This window comes from Watersipora subatra, chromosome 3, assembly GCF_963576615.1.
Source record: "Watersipora subatra chromosome 3, tzWatSuba1.1, whole genome shotgun sequence".
Lineage (NCBI taxonomy): Eukaryota > Metazoa > Bryozoa > Gymnolaemata > Cheilostomatida > Watersiporidae > Watersipora > Watersipora subatra.
The window spans coordinates 752,161-772,769 of NC_088710.1; the positions used below are offsets into that span (position 1 = coordinate 752,161).

General features: G+C 38.9%; 2 protein-coding genes across 5 annotated transcripts in view; one reads left to right on the forward strand and one right to left on the reverse strand.

Moving 5' to 3' along the window:
* Positions 1–20,609, forward strand: part of LOC137389604 (uncharacterized) — a 54,706-nt gene that overhangs the window by 17,884 nt on the left and 16,213 nt on the right. Inside the window, exon 4 of one of the 4 annotated variants that reach the window (XM_068075661.1) lies at positions 160–688. The exons of the other annotated variants lie outside the window; for them this stretch is intronic. Coding sequence (XP_067931762.1) covers positions 160–273 — 114 coding nt within the window. The 3' untranslated portion in view covers positions 274–688. Of the gene's footprint in view, positions 1–159; positions 689–20,609 lie in introns of those variants that run through there. 4 annotated transcript variants of the gene reach the window in all.
* LOC137392072 (uncharacterized) lies at positions 2,413–13,583 on the reverse strand. Its single transcript, XM_068078688.1, has 10 exons — positions 13,533–13,583; positions 12,224–12,277; positions 11,548–11,624; positions 11,293–11,426; positions 9,213–9,487; positions 7,140–7,361; positions 5,232–5,243; positions 4,784–4,929; positions 4,483–4,642; positions 2,413–2,733 (listed from the first exon to the last, which is right to left on the reverse strand). Exons 1-10 carry the CDS (start codon positions 13,581–13,583, stop codon positions 2,413–2,415), a joined length of 1,452 nt encoding a protein of 483 aa, XP_067934789.1.

Genomic DNA, 20,609 nt, shown 5'->3' on the forward strand with positions numbered 1-20,609 from the left:
CAACGTACCTCCCTTACTCATAGCTAACTCATCGGTCTATTGTCAAATTTTTTTATCCGATAGGCCTTGTCAACATTCATATATAACCAGGATGGCCTTTGTAGCAGGTCACATTTGTGTAGGATACTCTTGCATATTCTATGTACATCTGTTCTACAGATAGATGATGGCTGCATAGAGGTGTTTTTAAAAAAGACAACCAAGAACAATTGGGACAATTTGAACAGTCGTGATGAGTCCTGGAAGTTCCCTCCACCTTCCGAAATACAGTAGTCAACCGCCAGCTTTCATGGATGACTTCACACAACCATTACAGAACTCTATTGTCTAATCCTTCTATTAAGACTACCTGGTGTTGAGAGTTGTCTAATCCTTCTATTAAGACTACCTGGTGTTGAGAGTTGTCTAATCCTTTTATTAAGACTACCTGGTGTTGGGAGTAATTATTTCCTCTTGTATTTATTTATTGGTGCTTTTTGGGTTTACAAACAATATCCTCGAGGTTAAGGAGCTTTGGGCTTACACAATGTTTTTGATATTTGTTTTTAATTAAGCTTTGTATGTCAACATATGAACAAAATCTTTTTATAATTCTGTAAACTAGGTTTTTGTATCAGCTCTTTTACTCATGCTGCCGATAGACAGTTTGTCACCCCCTGGTTAATCTGAGGGTGGGTGCTGCTTTATCTCTAATTGCAATCAAGCTTTTTAATCCCTGAACACATCAGCTATAATAGTAAATATATTACATGATTACAACAGGAGATGTGAAGACGACTCCGTGTTACACCAAGTCGTGCTAAAGACTAGACACAATCAATTTAGTCAAAGAGAGTTTTCCTCTTTAAAGGTATGGAAAAGTTGAATATAACAAGGAATACAATGTGCATAAATGGGACTTTATCATCTGAACTACCGGCTAAGTCTAGGCAGACTATGTATGAGGTAGCCTTGCTAAACATGGATGGCTGTATTAAAAATGACACTACAATAGCTATGACACCCGACTACATCGCTCCATATGAAATTATCATCTCACGACCTGCTACACCTAATGTATAGATAAAGTATAATATTCACATAGAGTTATCAACACCAACTTCTCCATATAACTGCATAGCTCTAATTATTATTTAGCTGTCCAACTTGGAGTCTCCGGGCAGGTCTATAATTCAATATAATAATGCTGTGACACGTGCTCAATACGATGAATAATCTATTTATAGACTGTTATTCTCTACACATTACTTAACTGAAAACCGCACATTTATTGTCCAATAAAGTTACCAGCTCTGTGTTCTCCATGTGGTTCCTCCACAAGCTTACTCGTTTTCTCAAACATGCAAGTAATTAATCTGCTAGCAGGGTTATAATCAACACCTACTCTTGTCTACTCATCCTGTTTTAGTTGAGACTGCTGAAGACTGTTCTATATAAAATGACTAGTCATTTTAACAGGTGAAGGGAGAGTCTACAGCAAATATTATTGTCTAATCTATGAAAGATTGCCAGCACACCACAAACTGTCTCACTCTCATGACTGCTGTATCGTGTTTACAACCATGTTTTATTGTAATAGTGGTCAGTGGTACCAAAAACATACAGAACAAAGTCCACTAGAAATCGTCTACTCTTACATTTAACACTGGCTTTAAATTATTATCTTCTATGTTATAGATGTGTAACTTTACATGGTAACTCTATGAGACACTCTTGTAAATGAAATAGACTCACTCTTCTACTAAGGTGGTCATCTGGTCATCAACTCAGGTATTCAGGTCATCTTGTACTCTACCTTACCCTGAATAAGCTTTGCCTCTCCAAGCCCTGAATATCCCTTGTTTCAACATTTACTATCAAAACTACATTTAGCAGAAAACATGGTCATTACACATTTTATTATATTATTATGATATCTTAAATAATTGGAATGTAAAATGCATTGGAATGTACATTTTTTGTGTCAAGAAAACATACGTATGAGTGGAATAAGATAAATGCTAAAAAGCAAAACAATTAAATACAATAGATGCATAGCAATGAAAAGACTAGAAAACATTTACTACATATCTAGGTTCATGGAATGTAAAGAAGAGTAACATGGGCATGAAAAGTGAGCAGAAAACTCCAACACAGGAGGAACTACAACTATTCCATTTACTATAAGCGCTTATTTTTACAGAGATATTAAAAAGAATAAGTGTTTACTGATGGTATGGATTTGGCAGCATTCCAACATCATATGGAGCCCGAGTTTCCATTTTCAGCATTGCCAGTTTTTGATCAAGCGCTAAATCTATGGTATTAACAAGGTATATATCATAGAACAAGCCTCCAACAACCAGCAGGGGCACACAACTACATGAATGTTCACCAAATCAAAATTGATATCAACTAGGTGCCAGAACATAATTAGAATGCACCAGCGTATCTGCTATGTTTTACATCGGTCCGAGAACTGCGTGGTTCAACCACAGAAGGCTGAGGTATATTACTGCTAGCGTTAGACATGGTGTCACCAGCTGGGCCTGACCTAGCGACAGACCTGTTCCTACCAGCCAGGCTAGACTCGGTATCGCTGTGGTTATGCCGCGGCTGCATGAATGGGGAGTAGCTGGAGTACCGAGTCGAAGGAGGGTAAGCTGTGGATGCCATCGACTCCCCCGCCACGCTCCTAGGTCCAGGAGCTGAACTCCCAGAATAATCTATTTTGTATCCTGGTTCAGCAGACTTCTGTGTAAGACATCAAACCTAACTTTTCAATCTCATGATAAGCAACAGCTATCTGTAAGTGTCAATATATCTCTCAGCGTCTGTCTGTTCAGTTCACAGAAATGAGTTTAGTGGGCAGCTAAAAAACCTAGGAGAGTGGAGTTATGAACAAGCGCTTTCTATAATTTAGGCAGCATGATAAATGGATAAAATCGACTGGTTGTCATAGAAACTACAGTCATACTTCGACTTACGAGCTTAATGCGTTCCGAGACTGAGCTCGTATGTCAATTTACTCGCATGTTGGTGCAATTTATTTATATATAGAACAATTAAATATATATTAATTGGTTTCTATACTCTAAAAAATGCAAATAAAACACTCAAAACAAGAAATTGTAACAGAAAAGGCATGTTGGTTATTGACCTTACTTACCACATGCTTTCAAAAAACAACAAATAAAAAACAATGCAAGGAAATGTGATTAATTAAAAAGGTAAAATTAAATACATACAGTAGCAGCTAACGCTAGCATTTGCCAGAAAGAGAGATATAAGTGTTATTCTGCTTTACAACAGTTGAATTTGATAAATTTGGATTTTATCAAAGTCTTAAAAAACAAACTTAAAAGCAAACCTAAAAGCAAACTTTCATTTTTCGTAATTAAAATCTCTTCGGCGTTCATAATTGGAAGTTTCTCGCTGGTTAACTAATTTTTCCTTTGTTTTCGCTTTCACGACTAGCCGGCCGTTTTAAGATAAACCTATCTAAGGACGTTTGCCTTTGTCACTCTTTCGACATGTTGCGATTAGAACGAACACTGGTGTCGTCACAAAGGGTTAATGCACGACTAGTAGCCAACTTGTCCGAAAGTCTATTTTTATAGATAGCACCGGCCTTTTCACATAGGCCTTTTCGCCTTTATCGAAACATCGTTTCAGTTACGCTGTCACCGGCCAATTGTTTATCTTTTATGTTTTCCAATGCCTGAGCAGTCTCTCCATCAGCGGTCGTGAAGATTGCTGCGTCGTTTAGAAACGCATTATGGTTAGTCCTTTTGCAAACTAAATGCCCTGAAAATAACCCTTCGGTTTGATAATTGTAGATGTATTTCTGTCATATTGCTGAGCTAGATCAATCACGCATACACACTTTGCATATTTTACAATAATTTTCCGTTTAATATCAATTGTTATCATTTGCTTTTTCTTTCCATTATCTTTCATTTTACTGGCAAACTTTCGGTCTACGCACCGTACTTTTAATTCACATAGTTCTGCACTGAAAATTGCGCGCAGAAAACACGGTACAAAAGTATAACCTGAGTAGTTGAAAAATACAGAGTGATGCTGTTTTCATAACACTTCCGGCATACTTTGCAACTGACTCACGTGCTCGTATCTCAAACATTGCTCGTATGTTAGTGCTAAAACTTGCTTAAAAGCTGGCTCGTATCTCAAGTTTCTCGTACGTTAGAGCACTCGTAAGTTGAAGTATTACTGTACTTATAATATCACTGTGTTTCCACGCTTCAAATAGTTCAGAGTTGCCTTGCTAACTACAAGTGGAGATAACGACAGTGGTAGGTATCATTACCTACAAACAACAAACTATTTATAACAACTGTACTTATCCGCTATCCGCTATCAACAGACTCTACTCGACACGTTACCTGACAATACTGAAATATCATGTACCCGCAATATTGGACTAAATACTTAAACAGGTTAAGAAGGTTTTCCGACAGTTCAGCTGGAAATGTAACGAACCTGCTTGTCAGAAGAACCATGCATAGAAAGACGCTTTGCTGGTTGAGGGGCAACACTAGACTTGGGCCTCGGGGTTGGGATACCCTGATTTGGTGTCCCTTCTTTATCTCGTCCACTCTTTGGAATATTCATATAAGACAAACCCTCTCCTTGATCAACGCTGCAAAAAGAGATGTGGTTACTCAGTGTTTCCATACAGCGGTAGAAAAAAAGGACTGACAAGATAAAAATAGTCTTTCCAGATAGATCTCTGCAAACAGTTACATAACCTGACACAAGTCACTATCAGGGTGGTAATTACCTGCTAGGAGGGTTCTGACGAGGGGCAGCGACAGGGGGAGCCTTTTTGTGAGTTATTTCAGAACTGGAGTCAGGTTGATCTCTATCTAACTCATTATTTGACAGCCTCTCCAGCTCCGTGTCATCTCCTAGATTGGCAAACTCATCCTAAGAAAGGTACCTCCACAATAGAGCTCCCTCCAGAATACATACAATAGAGCTACCTCCAGAATACATACAATAGAGCTACCTCAGAATACACACAATAGAGCTACCTCAGAATACATACAATAGAGCTCCCTCCAAAATACATACAATAGAGCTACCCCCAGAATACATACAATAGAGCTACCTCCAGAATACATACAATAGAGCTACCTCCAGAATACATACAATAGAGCTACCTCAGAATACATACAATAGAGCTCCCTCCAGAATACATACAATAGAGCTTCCTCCAGGATACATACCGCAAACACCATCTACAAAAAAGAAAAGTACAAGTCAGAGCGAAGTTGCAAAATAAGGAAATAGCGATAACAGAGAACTCTGGGAGATCTAAGACCATTTTGTTTTCCCGATGATCAAATAATCTACTGCTGCCCAGTATTTTACGTTTATCTTGCAGTTTGTTAATATATTTACCAAGTTCTGAAACATTAATTGTCAGTAACGATGCCAACAACCTGGTTGAAAAACATATTTTACCTTTGCAAGTAATTTACAAATACTGGGGTAATACAAGTGCGCTCCTTACATTTATAATCTTCTAAATTGTCCTCCAAAAGCATCTTCAACAATCTACCAACTTTTAGAATATAATTGAAGTCCAACCCAATATGATGTTCAGGAAAAGCAGCAACAGTATTCAAATGGCTTCCAATAATGGTAACTCGCTGTATCACTTTATTAACTGATATAATTGCAAAGCAATTAACTAAAAACATTCTTAGGCATTATTCTACAAACATACTATATTAAGAATATATTATATTACAAATATATTATATTACAAATGTAATATATTACAAATGTAATATATTACAAATATAATATATTACAAATATATTATATTACAAATATATTATATTACAAATTTATATATTATATTACAACCGCTTTTTTGACACAACGAAAAAAAATTCAACCAAGACTGAATGATCGACATACAGATCTACGAATCAATTTTCCTCACAGAATATTATCTAACCTAGAAACCCTTTGTTAAGTAAGGAAAAGAGTCTCAATTTTCATGACACTCGTTTGCCGAGGTTCTCAGGTGTTTTCACAAAGTTTATTATTGTTGTAAATTTAACCTCGTTGGAGTTGAGAGAAAATTTTTAAAAGCTTTTTCAGTAAACAAAATATGGAAAACAAAATGGACGAATACATTGTCAATCTAAAAAGGAAGGTCATTAACTAAGAGTTTCTAAATTTTGATTCAACTAAGGCTAGGAGTCAGAGTGTAACTGGAGTAGCAACCATTATTCAGTTGTGCTATAAGCAACTTACAGCCGTGTGAAAGGCAAATATTAATTTCACTAAATTTGTTCATTAAAATTTTATTAATTGTGATCTGGGGTGTTAACTGGCAGACTTTGACGAAGGTACACTCTTAAGGTCTGGCTACACACATCAAGAAAATGCTTCGCCGATGCATAGTGTAGATATTTGTTGCCACTGCGCATACTGACGCTACCAAACAATGCACCGTGGCAACAAATAGATTGACCAATGATAATTAACCTAAGTCGTGTCAAGGCCATGACATACTTGCCAGATTTTCCAGTACCATGATTGACGTCTCAGCAGTGTTATTATCTGATCATCAAAATGTGTGATTATGATGGCATTGTGCTGTGCATTGGTATTTTTTCGTACAACGAAAGAAATGTTCGAGTGTAACAGGAGAAACAGCCAAGTAAACTAGATTTTGGGTTCACAACAACTAAAGCCAAGACAAAAGTGTGTTCCAACAGATTTAATCAACTGATTAGTACCTAATTTACACTAGTAGCTCTCATGTATCTCGTAAGAGTCATAATATCTCTGTTCATATATAACTGTGTGTGAAGCCATGTCGACATCATCATTGAAAAGACCTTAGATAAAAACATATTGTAGGAAATTATTAACATTGAATTGAGAATAAACTATTAAACCAATGATACGCCGGTTGCATCATAACTAACACAAACCGATGTAGATTTTCGACACGACGCATCGACGATGTGTTGCGAGCACTATTGGCTATGCAAAAGACACATCTCACCGGTGCGTAAAGACAAGCCGTCAGCCTAATGTTTATGCAATGACAGATATAGCGATACGATATGAGTATAAACGTACACTTATCAGTTTTTAATACTCGTATTTACCTTGGCATCGCCGGAGGAGAGACGGAACATCTTTTTAATAACAGTTGTGAAGACGATGAGAGACAGAACGAAGGAGATGAGGAGGCTGACACCTCCAGCAATAGTTATGGCAAGGCCTGCACCATATTTGTGTGTATCCTTCTTCGTCCCAAAGAACTTACTTGTTCGCTCTTCATAGTTCTTTATGAAAATGAAGGGGCCCGATATCAGAAGCGCACCTGCAAGTGACAGTTGTATTCAATAAGAGCACCTATAAGTGACAGTTGTATATCATAAGAGCACATGTAAGTGACAGTTGTATATCATAAGAGCACATGTAAGTGACAGTTGTATATCATAAGAGCACATGTAAGTGACAGTTGTATATCATAAGAGCACCTGCAAGTGACAGTTGTATTCAATAAGAGCACCTGTAAGTGACAGTTGTATATCATAAGAGCAATCGAACAATAATAGAACAATCTTTGGACATAAAACTGATTTGTATTTAATTTATAACAACATTTGCCAGTCTAACTTTTAAACTACTGTAAATATCATGAGAAAAGTGTTTTGGCTTATAAACAATGAGAAGTAGTGAGAGCTGCTCGCTATTAGCCTGCGTTCTATTAGCCAGTATGTTTAATAATGTGAGCGAACAGTTTCTCGTAACATTATGCGATGAGCGGGTCATACGCAAAGCCGTTAGGTATTTGTTCTCATTTAGTGACTTATATTGATTAGCTAGCAATTCGATTTTTGTAGTCTAGTGGGCAGGGCGTCCGACTGGTGAACAGGGTCAGATCTAAAAAAGATAACGATTTGTGAGTTTCTAGCCGCAATTCCTAACTCGGTTGCGGAATGTACACAGAAAAAATTTTGGCGCTTACAATATAACTGCACGTTGACAAGGTCGTTTCTACGGAACTACAAAACTGCTAATGCTAATTGTACTGCGTAGTTGTAGTAGGCTGTTGTTGTAAATGGTTTTTAGTATACTCTTGAATACGACTTGTACATTGATACTATTATTATTACAAACCATTACGTGTGTACTACATTGCAAAGCAGTTATTTTATATGACTACAGCAGGTTTTGGCTTGCCCACAAACAGTTATACTTTTTCTTCTAATTACAATACGAATTAGAACCTGACTTTTCCACAATTATTAGCCTAGCTGCAAAACAGTTATATTTCTATTAAATACATATTGGAACCTAACTTTTCAGCAATTATTAGCCTAGCTACAAAACAGTTATCTTATTTCAACTTCATGGACTTGAACAGCAAATATTAGCCTAGCTACAAAACAGTTATGTTTTTATTAAATACATGTTAGAACCTGACTTTTCAGCAATTATTAGCCTGGCTACAAAACAGTTATCTTATTTCAACTTCATGGACTTGAACAGCAAGTATTAGCCTGGCTACATAAAAGTTTTATGACTTCATACAAACTAAAGCTTAGAGTTATGAGAAGGTATTATCATTGTATGTTGTATGTAAAAGTTATATATTATTTAGATTTACATAGCATCTCTCAACGAAATATAATATGTACCAAATAGAAAAACCCGTTGAAAATGTTGAATAAACCAAGTTGTAAAATTGTATAAAGAAAAAGTATACACTGAGTACAGCTGAGTACACACTGCCTTGATGCATATTCCACTAATGCAAACAAACTGACTAGAAATACAGGATGGCTAAACTATATAAATGTATGCAACATAAAAGTTAAACAGTAGTTACTACTGGATCAGGGAATCAAATAACAGGTAATACACTATAATAGTCCGGTGTGAACAAACAATAAAATTTTGTATTAAAACATATTGAAGATATGCCAGTTATCCGCATACATGTGTACATTGGAAAGCATAACAGGAAAACATGTTTAGCTATGCGTAATGGATTTTTCCATACTATAATATGCTGGAGATGGCCTACTATTGTCATGTTCTGGAGTCAACTTCTTACACCATGACTCATAAGCTGCTAGTACAGCTGGACTCAATCTAATAAGTTGCCGACTAATGACCTGATAGTCAGAGCTATTCTTTTCAAGATAATATAAAATGGTCTCATTTACCATCTGAATACCATCATACATTCCAGATATATGCTCCTGTCGACAATGTTCATAATCTTCGGCTGGAACTACATTAAATACACCATAAATAGCATGGTGTGTTTTATAGCGCTTCAGGTACTTGATTTTATAATACTTAAGCTGAGCATCTAGTGAGACAGCAGGAAATTCCACAGGATTTTCTGTAAGCTCCTTGCCATTCCAGTTGGTAGCTTCATGATTTTCTGTTGTCGCGAAACAGTTCACTGCTCCTTCTCTGGTGGATTCTTCCTTGGCTATTACACAAATAAATAAATAGAAAACGTTACAGACTACTTCACAAAGTTTTGATCTAATTAACCCTTTGCTTACGAAATCCGTAAAAGCCCGGAATGCGAGCATTGTCTCAGCGTACGGATCCCGAAATAATTCGGCCTTCGATAAACCTTTTTTAAAATATATTTATTAAAAAAACAGCATTAAAATTTAAAATAGTAATTTGATCAAATTCCGTTGGCTTCGTAATACTGTTTTGAGGCTATAAATAATCCCTAATACGCGTGTGCAAGCAATACACTTTGCAAAGATGTGATCTTTTATGGAGATCTATTCATCATGAACGCACGCGGTTGTTCAAGCTCTGCTAAAAAAGCTTGTTTAGAGGAAGACATCGACTGGTTTGGAAGTGAAGAAGAGGATATCAGGTCGGAAGAATGTGGGGAAGACGATGAAAGTGAAAAATAAGATCAACAGGGTGAATTGGATTGCGAAAATGAGAGTGAAACGGCCGGCGATGAAACCGGCGATGAAAAAAGTTATAGTGAAGTTTAGGCGACATTGTCAGGCCTCCATTTTTCGCTGGTCTTTTGGGTCATGCACTGAGAATTTCGAGTGGCGCTCCCGCAATGCATCGGAGCTCATAAATCCACATTCAATGCTCTTTGACGACCAATTTCTTTTAAAAATTGTTGAGAACCTATGAATCTGTGCAAGTATTATTTATACAGCATTGTCAATTACCTTTATCAATTAGGAAAATACAATTGAAAATGGCGGATAAAAAAAATTAATAGCTTCAACAAATTTAAACTTGCTGGAAAGCATTTGCAATCTGCATAGAAAAAATATCAGCTTGTAGAGAAATTTCTCAGCTTTCCTATGCATATTAATTTATGTAACTATCAGAATTGTGATGTAAGTTACTGCAGTTTTTATGCAGTCATGTCGAAGGCTCAAATCGCCTTAGTAATTGACTCTGTACGCTGGTATTTTCCCAGCCGTAAGCACGCCGTAGCCAAAGGGTTAAGAACATGCATTAGATATATATAAAGCAGGTAATGTCTGTAGATACCAACACTATACTATTTAAAGATATCAGAATAGTATTCTCATGCTCTAGATTGGTGAACACAGTAAAATAAGTTTTATGTATTAACATGATACAAATATAAAACTTGTTAGCCTGTATGTGGCTTACATCTTCAACCTACCCGCTTCAATAGAGAGCTTGATATCCGCAAATGCTTGACTATCTTCCTATCATAAATAAAGACAAATGGTTAAAAACGAAATTCAATGCAAAAATGTTAAAAAGTTGTTAGTTCAGCTTGAAAAAATTAAAACAAATAAGTGAAGAAGTATCTTAACATATATTTACATACAAGATATACAGATGTGCTAAATCTGCTGGGAATAGTTGTTTCACATACCTTTATACTTGCCAATCATTCTTTACGGTATGTGGAAGGATTTAAAGACATATCACCATCTTTTCTATTTTCTAGCTCAAACGATTCAACATATCGTTGCGCATGCTGAAAATATTAATAACATTATAAAAATAGAGATTCTTAGAATTATTTTTTAATAAGTTTACAAAAAAAATTTGCCAAATATCTAGAAAGTTCAAGATTATTGCATAACACCCTACAAGGAATCACACTAATTTTGCTGAAAAAACATTGTGGTTAACAGTGAAAATTGACAGAATAGGACTAGGTTCCCTAGTAATAGTTAATGTGTAGATAAATAATCCAACCAGACGTTTCCTACTGATAATTGTTGAAGTCTTGAGACCTCTACGAATGAGAGTGTCACTCACCTTGATAACATACAGCCCACAGCTTCACCTTGATAACATACAGTCCACAGCTTACACAATCTTTCTGTTGCATTGCCGCCATCTCACTATCTGTCACAGCATAATCAGCAAACCTCTCAACAGAAACAAGCTTCCTGCAAATATTGTTGCTAACAGTGAGTTTTTGGATTAAACAATTTATGCTAGAATGCAAAGGCAATAACTTGCTTTTTTGTAAGATTTACCGACAAACCTAGTGAAGTATTTCATGCTCACCTTTTTTCAATGGTCTGTTGTCCTTTGTAAGAAAGAGAGTCCATTAAATGAATTTTCCTAAGTTTCCTATCTACTAGCTGCAAACAGAGTACCATATACAACTTGTACATAAAGCTATGCAAGCTGCATGTTATAGATACACGCAGAGCAAGTATTCCCGTGCCTACAAAACAGTTATCTTATTCAAGTTACACGCTATATAAAAGATGTGCTGTTTTAAATTTTTAAAACAATTATAACTATGCACAGCCATGCAACACTAATTGTTCTCAAAAATAATATCTTGACATAGTCTTTTAGTATAAAAGTGCAGCATAAGAATACTAACCATTAGGGAGTAGTGACTTCGCTCAGAATCATGTCTTGGTACTATAACAATGTCAGCAGGTTGGTCTAAGGCGTTTGTAAGACTATCATGGATTAGTAGGGCATGAAACTGAAAATAAACATTTGATAAAGATAAAAAAAAGTTAATGAATAATACAATATGGCAAGATCTTTTCTGCTTCGTTAAGCGTTGCATAATAAGTTAATAAAATATATATTTTGTGGATGTAACAAAAATTATGATAAAATTAATCCCATGATGAACTTTAACCGCTGATTAAATGAAATAGAGATATTTTGGCAGCATCACGTCACATCAACTTTAGATCACAACCTCAAAAAGACATACCTCGATTGTTGATTTCAACTTAGAAATCGCCAGTTTTATGCCAACATTTACCACCTAAAATAAGTAAAATAAAATCTAAAACTTAGTCCAATATTTCGAAGGAAAATTACAATTATAAATTTAACAGACTGCACTAGAAGACACTGTTGCAACACAAACTGTCATCAAGAACATAGTTGCTTATAAAACATCTGTCTATGATCTATTTTTAGCAGCATAACATTTTATTAAGAGCAGTAAACCTTTTTGATATTTTTTCAATGTATTATGTTTTTATCACTCTTTTATATATATATATACCTTATATTTCTAGTATCTAGAATAAATCTAGGCATTTCCAGCACCAGCAAAACACCAGTAACCATTCTTTAATGCCAGTAATCATTCTTAATTTTCAAGAAGAAGACTTGACTGCAAGCATGCAGCACGATGCTGGGCTCACGACGCCGCTTGCGTTAGAAATGCAAAAAAGAAACAAATATTGCCCGCTAGAGCAGGACGTTTAACACTGATGTCAAAGGTTTCTTTTAAAAGTTTTACAAAACTGTTTTCGTACGTCCATGGTACTACTGATTACATATAATCGCCAAAACAGCTACACAGTTTTCAAACCGAGTTAAGAACTACGGGCTAGAAACTCACAAATCGTTATTTTTTTTAGATCTGACCGGCGAGGTCAGATCTAAAAAGATAACGATCTGACCGGTGAGGTCAGATCTAAAAAAGATAACGATCTGACCGGTGAGGTCAGATCTAAAAAAGATAACGATCTGATCTGACCGGTGAACAGCGGAGTCCGAGATCGAATCTTTTTTGGTATGAAACCATTATTCCAAGATTTTAAGATCTATAGCCGGAATGCGTACCAACATATTGTTGTGGAAGTCAGCGCTGACTAGCCACTAGCAAGTGGGTTCTGCGTACAAGTTGTCTTATACCGAATGAGTAATAGCTCTCACGCACAAGTGTAATTGTTGCAAACAAAGTGTCTGGTGAATAATGGCTTTCATTCACACAAGCTTGTTCTTAATGCAGATTACGAACGTAACTCTCAGTCTTTAGTTCAGTCGTTTGTACTCTGTATCGCTAGCTCTGTGCTCTTTGTTTTCCCGTCTTAACACTGAAGCACCTTTGCTTATATAGCAAGGGCTGAGTGTTAATCAACGGGCTTTCCACGGAAGCTGGCTTTTAATTATAGGGCTAATCTGAGAATAGCTAAATGCTTATGGCAATTAAAGCAGCTCAGCTTAGTAAATCCATCACATTCTCCACCCCTAGATGCAGTGCCAGTATTTTAATATTGGCTCACAAGCGTCGATAAAGGATGGATTAGGGATCCAGCTCCAATGTTGACAACCATGTTGTAACTTTAGGTTACAATGCTTAGTTGTCCTAATAATACAGCTGGTTCAAGTGAGTTGAATGTTGAGTGATGGTTGATGCTATAGCAAGGCTCGAGACCGTAGATAAAGTCATCCGAGACACCCCAAGTGAGTTTCCAAACTTGGTGTCATCGGACATACCAATATCTTCTTTTAAGGCCTCGAAGCTCAATATAACACATGATCCTTCAACCAGGGAGGTTTTCTCAAAGTTCGCCTTGGCCGTTCAGGAAGCGGAACTTGTTCTTCCCAGGAGATGTTGAGATCATCATCATCAGGTGATGCTGGATTCTCTTCATGCCCGATATGCTCTTCTATATCACTGAGAGAATCATTCCTTGACTGGTCAACATCCGAGCTGGTCCTTGGGCTTCTCAGTTGTCCAGCTGGATCAGATGCCGGCGTGAACAGCTTGAGACGACATTCATTGATTGTTCCTTGACCAGCAACCTTATAAGTGCCGTTGTCAAAGACCTTCTTTACAACGAATGGCCCATTAAACTTTGGTAGTAATTTTGGGTGAATCCCTGTACGTCTCCGTTTGTTTTGCACTAACACCAGATCTCCTTCTTTGAAGATTGCATCCTCCTGTTCAGGTAATCTAGGAGGTAGCATTTGTTGAGTGCGAATCAACTGGTAAGCAGTATCTAACTGGTCTTGCATATGGGAGGCGTATTCACTTTGTGTAGTCTCATCGACATCATGTTTCCCACCTATTAGCTGGTCAGGTAGCCTACATTCCCGTCCTAGCATCAAATAGTTTGCAGTTTCTTCTGTTGCTGCATGTGGGGTTGCCCTAAAGGCCCTCATGATCTGTGGTAGCACAATGTCCCAGTTTTCTTGCGCTTCCATCTGACTAAGTAGAAGACAGCGAAGGGAATCACCCAAGGTTCTATTTCCACGTTCCAACACCCCGTTAGATTGGGGATGATAGGCAGTTGTCCGAGTTTTAGTGATTCTCCACATGGCGCAAAGTTCTGCCATAAGGTCACCTTCGAACTGTGTTCCTCGGTCACTATGGAGCTCTTCGGGTAATTCGAAGTAGCAAAAGATGTGGCTATCTAAAGCTTCAGCAATTATAGGAGCTGTAGCATCAGGTAGAGGTACAGCATCCTGCCAACGGGTGAAGTGATCTATCAACACTAAAATCCATCGGTTTCCTCGAGGGGTCAAAGGCAGCGGTCCAACTAAGTCAATCGCAACCTTTTGCCAAGGACGGCCAACCCAGAGAGGTCTATGACTTGAAGAATGATGCAAACCTCCAGACTTCGCTCGCTGGCATATTTCGCAGCTGTTCACTATACGTCGAACATCAGACGTCATTCCAGGCCAGTACCATGTTAGTCTAAGTCTCCGGAGGGTATGTGTGTTCCACACCACCTGCTTCCGCATGTTCATAGGACAAAGTATCACCTCCCGAGATCTTTTCCCAACAAGTATACGAGTTACCAGCACTTGATCCTCTCTTATTCGCATTAAAGAGAGCATGGTGCTAAGCTTTCGTAATTCTGTACTGCCAAGGTTGACTATAGCTGGATCCAAAGATTGTTGATTCTTGACAGCATTGTAGATAGTCACAATATCACTTGGGAGCAACTGAGCCTGACACAGTTCATCAGAGCTGGGTGTATCCGACTGTGGTGTTGGTGAAGGTTGGTTGCGACCCTCTTGTTGATTAGAAGAATAATCTACAGTTGTCTGCTCCTCATCATTCTGGCAGTCATCACTAGTGCTGGAATCTTCTACCATGCAACAACCATCACCGTTAGTTACGATTAAGCTGGCAGTTTGTGAGGACTCTGGTCCACTCCTAGCTAATGCTTTACAGTCTGTACCAACCACTTCATGAAGGTGGTTTTCATCCAAAAAGTCATTGGCACACTCTTGTGCCATCAACTTCTCTCCAGCAATCCTAGTACACACAGGGTTTTCATTTTGTGCCCGCTTTGATAGTTCATGTCGAACTTGGCCCATGCTTGGTCCTCCACATTGTTTCGTGACTCTGTCGCATTTGGTGCAGTCATGGCATGGCCTCCTTGATAACCCATCAGCGTTCCCATGTTTGCTCCCTGGTCGATGCTCTATGGCAAAGGTAAATTTGCTCAAGATCTCTAATCATCTTGCAACTTGGGCAGAAGGTGAATTCCTCCTGCATAACCATAAAAGTGAAGCATGATCAGTACGAATTTTGAACTCTTTACCATACAAATATGGACGAAAATGAGCAACAGCTTTAACAACAGCTAACAGTTCTCTTCTAGTCACACAATAGTTTTGCTGAGCACGTGACAAAGCACGACTATAATAGGATATTACCCGTTCCTGGCCATCTTGGATTTGAGACAAAACTGCACCAACCCCATTAAGAGAAGCATCTGTGTCCAGGATATAGTCAAGGGCCGGGTTTGGATAACCCAGAACTGGGGCCGTCAGTAGCGACTGCTTCAGTATGTTAAAAGCTGCATGGCACTCCTCAGTCCATTCGAACTTGGCTGTTTTACTGGTTAGCTTTGTCAGTGGTCGGGCTTTGTTGGCAAAGTCCTGGACATACTGACGATAGTAACCAACAGTCCCAAGAAAAGATTGTAGCTCGGTCACATTCTTCAGAGATGGCCAAGTAGCAACAGCAGATATTTTCTTTGGATCAGTTGCTACACCATTACTACTAACTATATGTCCCAAATATGCCACTTCTTCTTGAAAGAGGTGGCATTTGGAGGGCTTAAGCTTGAGCTTGGCCGATCGAAACCGAGATAGGACCTCTTCAAGGTTGAAGTAATGTTCTTCGAAGCTGTTACCCATGACTATAACATCGTCTAGATATAGCAGCAAAGTCTTCCAATGCAGTCCATGTAGCACTTGCTCCATCATTCGTTGAAATGTTGCCGGAGCTGCTGTCAAACTAAATGGCAAGACTTTCCATCTCCACAGGCCTTCTCTAGTGCAAAATGCCGACTTATCTTTAGCATCTTCATCTAGTGGAATTTGCCAATAGCCGCTCATGAGATCCAGTGTGGAGAAAAGTTTGCTGCCAGCCAAGGCCTCCAGACTTTCATCTATACGAGGCAGGGGGTGAGCATCATGGACTGTAATAGCATTTAATCTGCGATAGTCAATGCAAAACCTCCAGCTGCCATCTTTCTTTTTCACGAGTACAACAGGAGAGCTCCATGCTCCATATGCAGGCTCAATAAGACCTTGCTTTGACAACTCGTGAACTTGCTTGCTGACCTCGGCTTCTTTCTCCACCCCTAAACGTCTTGGAGCCTGTTTAATTGGCTGTGACATCGCCTTAACAGGGATAAAATGTTTCATTAAAGAAGTCAGTCCTTGATCAAAGTCACCTTTTGAAAAGACATCACTGAAGCTATGCAACAACTTGGCAATCGCTTTGCGTTGCGAAAGCTGAGAACATGCCTCAGTTGCCTCTTCATATAGGCTCTCCAAGTGAGATGGAATAGCAGGGATATTTTCATCTGAGACACGCTTCCTGTGGTTCCCATCCATCATATGAACAGATGAATTGACAATCTGTCCCTTCTCCAAGCTGACACACTGCTCTATAATAGATCCAGTATTAAGGTGACATACTTGCATTGCAGGATTAATGCACCTAACAAAAAATTTCCTTTCTTCACTCCATGTACTCACACTAGCAGCAATAGCTATGCCATGCTTAGTCACAACCCCTGTGTCTTCTACTATGCCAACAGGGGTACAAATGTTATTTAACAACCGACACCGGACCAACTGTTCAGATCTAGCGGGAATAGATTCATTAGCGATTACCTGTACCCTACTAACAAAATCTATACCACGCTGGTTGGTGCATCTAAGGTGTTTACCATTCATCACAACAGTAGAGTCTAAACAACTAACTAAGCAATTATAGCTTACTAGAAAGGGCATTCCAAGTATAGCATCTGGTTCAATATCTGCAACAAGAAAGTCTAATTCGATTGGTTCTGACCTTAATCTGCCAGCTAATTTTATCTGTCCATAAAATTTCAAACCAGATCCATCTGCCAGAGTGCCTGTAGTGTGTTCAAATGCCAGCAATCCACCAAGAAACTTCCGTGGCAGCCTATCAAACATTCTCCTTGCCAGCAAGTTGAGGGTACATCCACTGTCTACTAAATAGTGTACTGAACAGCCCTCAACTTTTCCTGGAATATAGAGTGCAGAAGCAGTGGCTGCAAAATTTATACAAGGATGCTCTGCATCAACCCTAGTACTGCAATTAGACTGACCTACCGGAGGGTTCGCAGCATCTCCAGAGCAATGAAGAGGCAAGGAAAGCAAATCAGGTTTCCTAATGATTGGTTTTAATTGTGACAACTCACCAGGACTGTCTGCTTGGCTCACCCTTGTTCCTCTCCTGCCCTGCCTATTTGGCTTTCTGTAACGGGTATCTGACACCGGTCCACCCACTTTACCCGTAATCTTAGGAGTGAACCTTGTTAATTTTTGCTGATTAGGATTTGTGGATGGCGGTGGTCTTTTCTTCCGTATTGTACAACTCCGCATCAGATGGGAAGAGTCTCCACATATGAAGCAACGTCTGGCTCTATGAGACTTGACATTGGTTGTGTCAACACTTCTTTGCTCTAGGGCAGCAATCCGGGCAGACTGATCTTTTATCAGCTTTGTCTGTTTTTCCAGTTCTAATGACATGGAGAACAGAACCTCAGCCAGATCCGTTTCAGAGTTGTCTTCTGCAGCTTTGCCACTAGTACCGCTTGGACTATCTATTTGGGTAACTCTTGGAGGATTTCTAGTTCTTGAGGGTACTGGTTGACGCCCAGCTATTTCATAATGTTTTGCTGCGGTAATGGCTTCCTCCAGATTTGAAGCCTTGACCAGCAGCAGGTGCCGCCGAAGTGCAGGGTCATTCACGGCTTGCTGGAAGTGTTCTAAGGCCATCTCATTCTCGACGGCACACACAAGACCACCATAGGCTAACTTTGACAGCCTTTCTACTCTGTTACCCAATGATAGGTAATCTTCTCCTGCTCGTTGGTGTAAATAGTGCAGCTGTTCTCTTGCTTCGGATGAAGACAGTCTGAACATCTGTAGCAGCTTCCTATTTACCTCAGCAACCGTTTCAGCTCTTCCACAGTCTTTGGCTGTTTGCTTTAAACAGGATCTTAGTTGTATTAGTGCGACTCGGTCATCCCATCGGCTTACGTCACAAATTTCAGTAAATTGTTGTATAAATAAGTTTACATCTCCATGTCCATCAAAGTGTGGTAACCTGAGATCCACTCGACCACTGAGTGTAGAGTTAGGAACCTCAGCTTTCTTTGAAGTAGGCTCGACCAACCTGGTTGACTGTAGCTGCTCTGTTGGTCGGGGAGTGGAAACATTAGGATGTGCCAAATTGTGGAGTCCTTCTGCTGCTGAAGAAGATATGCGACTGCTGGCAGCCTGTCTGTCCTGCAGTTCCAACACATATTTCCGGTACATATCGTCAATGAAGGTCGTCCCATCAACGTGTACTGATGTATCGGAGTGCACGACTTGCTTGGGCTGTTTCTCATCAGCATCAGTAGATGGATTAGTCGCGTCCAAGAATGGCTTACTTATCGGCAGAAATGGATTAGTAAACATTTTGGAGTCTCCGCCTTGAGCCATCTCCTTCCAGAGAGCTGTTCAACAATCACTAGGTTGTGCGTACAGCTAAACTTTCAGTAGCAACAGGATTACAGATATCCCACTGCTGCCACCAATGTTGTGGAAGTCAGCGCTGACTAGCCACTAGCAAGTGGGTTCTGCGTACAAGTTGTCTTATACCGAATGAGTAATAGCTCTCATGCACAACTGTAATTGTTGCAAACAAAGTGTCTGTTGAATAATGGCTTTTATTCACACAAGCTTGTTCTTAATGCAGATTACGAACGTAACTCTCAGTCTTTAGTTCAGTCGTTTGTACTCTGTATCGCTAGCTCTGTGCTCTTTGTTTTCCCGTCTTAACACTGAAGCACCTTTGCTTATATAGCAAGGGCTGAGTGTTAATCAACGGGCTTTCCACGGAAGCTGGCTTTTAATTATAGGGCTAATCTGAGAATAGCTAAATGCTTATGGCAATTAAAGCAGCTCAGCTTAGTAAATCCATCACAATATCCACAGACATACTTCGAGAAATATCTATATAGATACGTATTACTCTTTATTCTTCCAGCTCTATAAGCATGATAAGATGGAACATTTATGTACATTTCAATGCAATCAAGTGTAACGCTGAAATGAGTTTGCAAATAATAAACATCCAAATAGTTACACATGTAAATGCAAAAATGTCAAAAAAATAAACATGCCCAAAGCTGAGCAGAGGTTCATTAAAGTTATTACATTGTTCTTTACAGTGATATGGAAAGTGGTGCCTTTGCCTTTTAGTTTTTGGCTTTGTAGTTTGCAGTTTCTTGCTTTATGCTATTTAAGCACAGTTGCTAGTATAGCAAGTGCTGAGTGTAAGTCCATCGGCTTTTTATGCAAGCTGGCTTCTGCATTACATGGCTAATCCGAGGATAGTTGGACGCATGCATACTTGCCAACTCTCGCACATTGGTCGTGAGACTCACGCAATCACCCCAAAGAAAAAATGACATTGCGTGAGATTTTTGCCCCACTTTTTCCTCAATTTTATATATGCTATTATTGATACATCAATTCCCCAAAATCAAATCTCAAGCATTTTTCCATTCTTGGGTTGGCAGGCCTGGGCGCATGCAGTGATTAGGAGAGCTAGGCTTAACGACTCCATCACACATCTATAAACATACTAATTAGCCAGATGTGCAACACTAGAGTTTTCTAATAAAACAAACTTTGTAATTAAATATTCAATGTAGTATTTTGCCTCTAATGGCACACCCAACGAGCTGCAATAAATGGGATCAACGATAGTCGCTAATTTTAACCGCTATTTAGACAATAAGGCGGGACGACCCCCTTGTTGTCCTTATTGTCGGGAGCAAGAGAGTAAAGACTTGGTCGTTCTATTT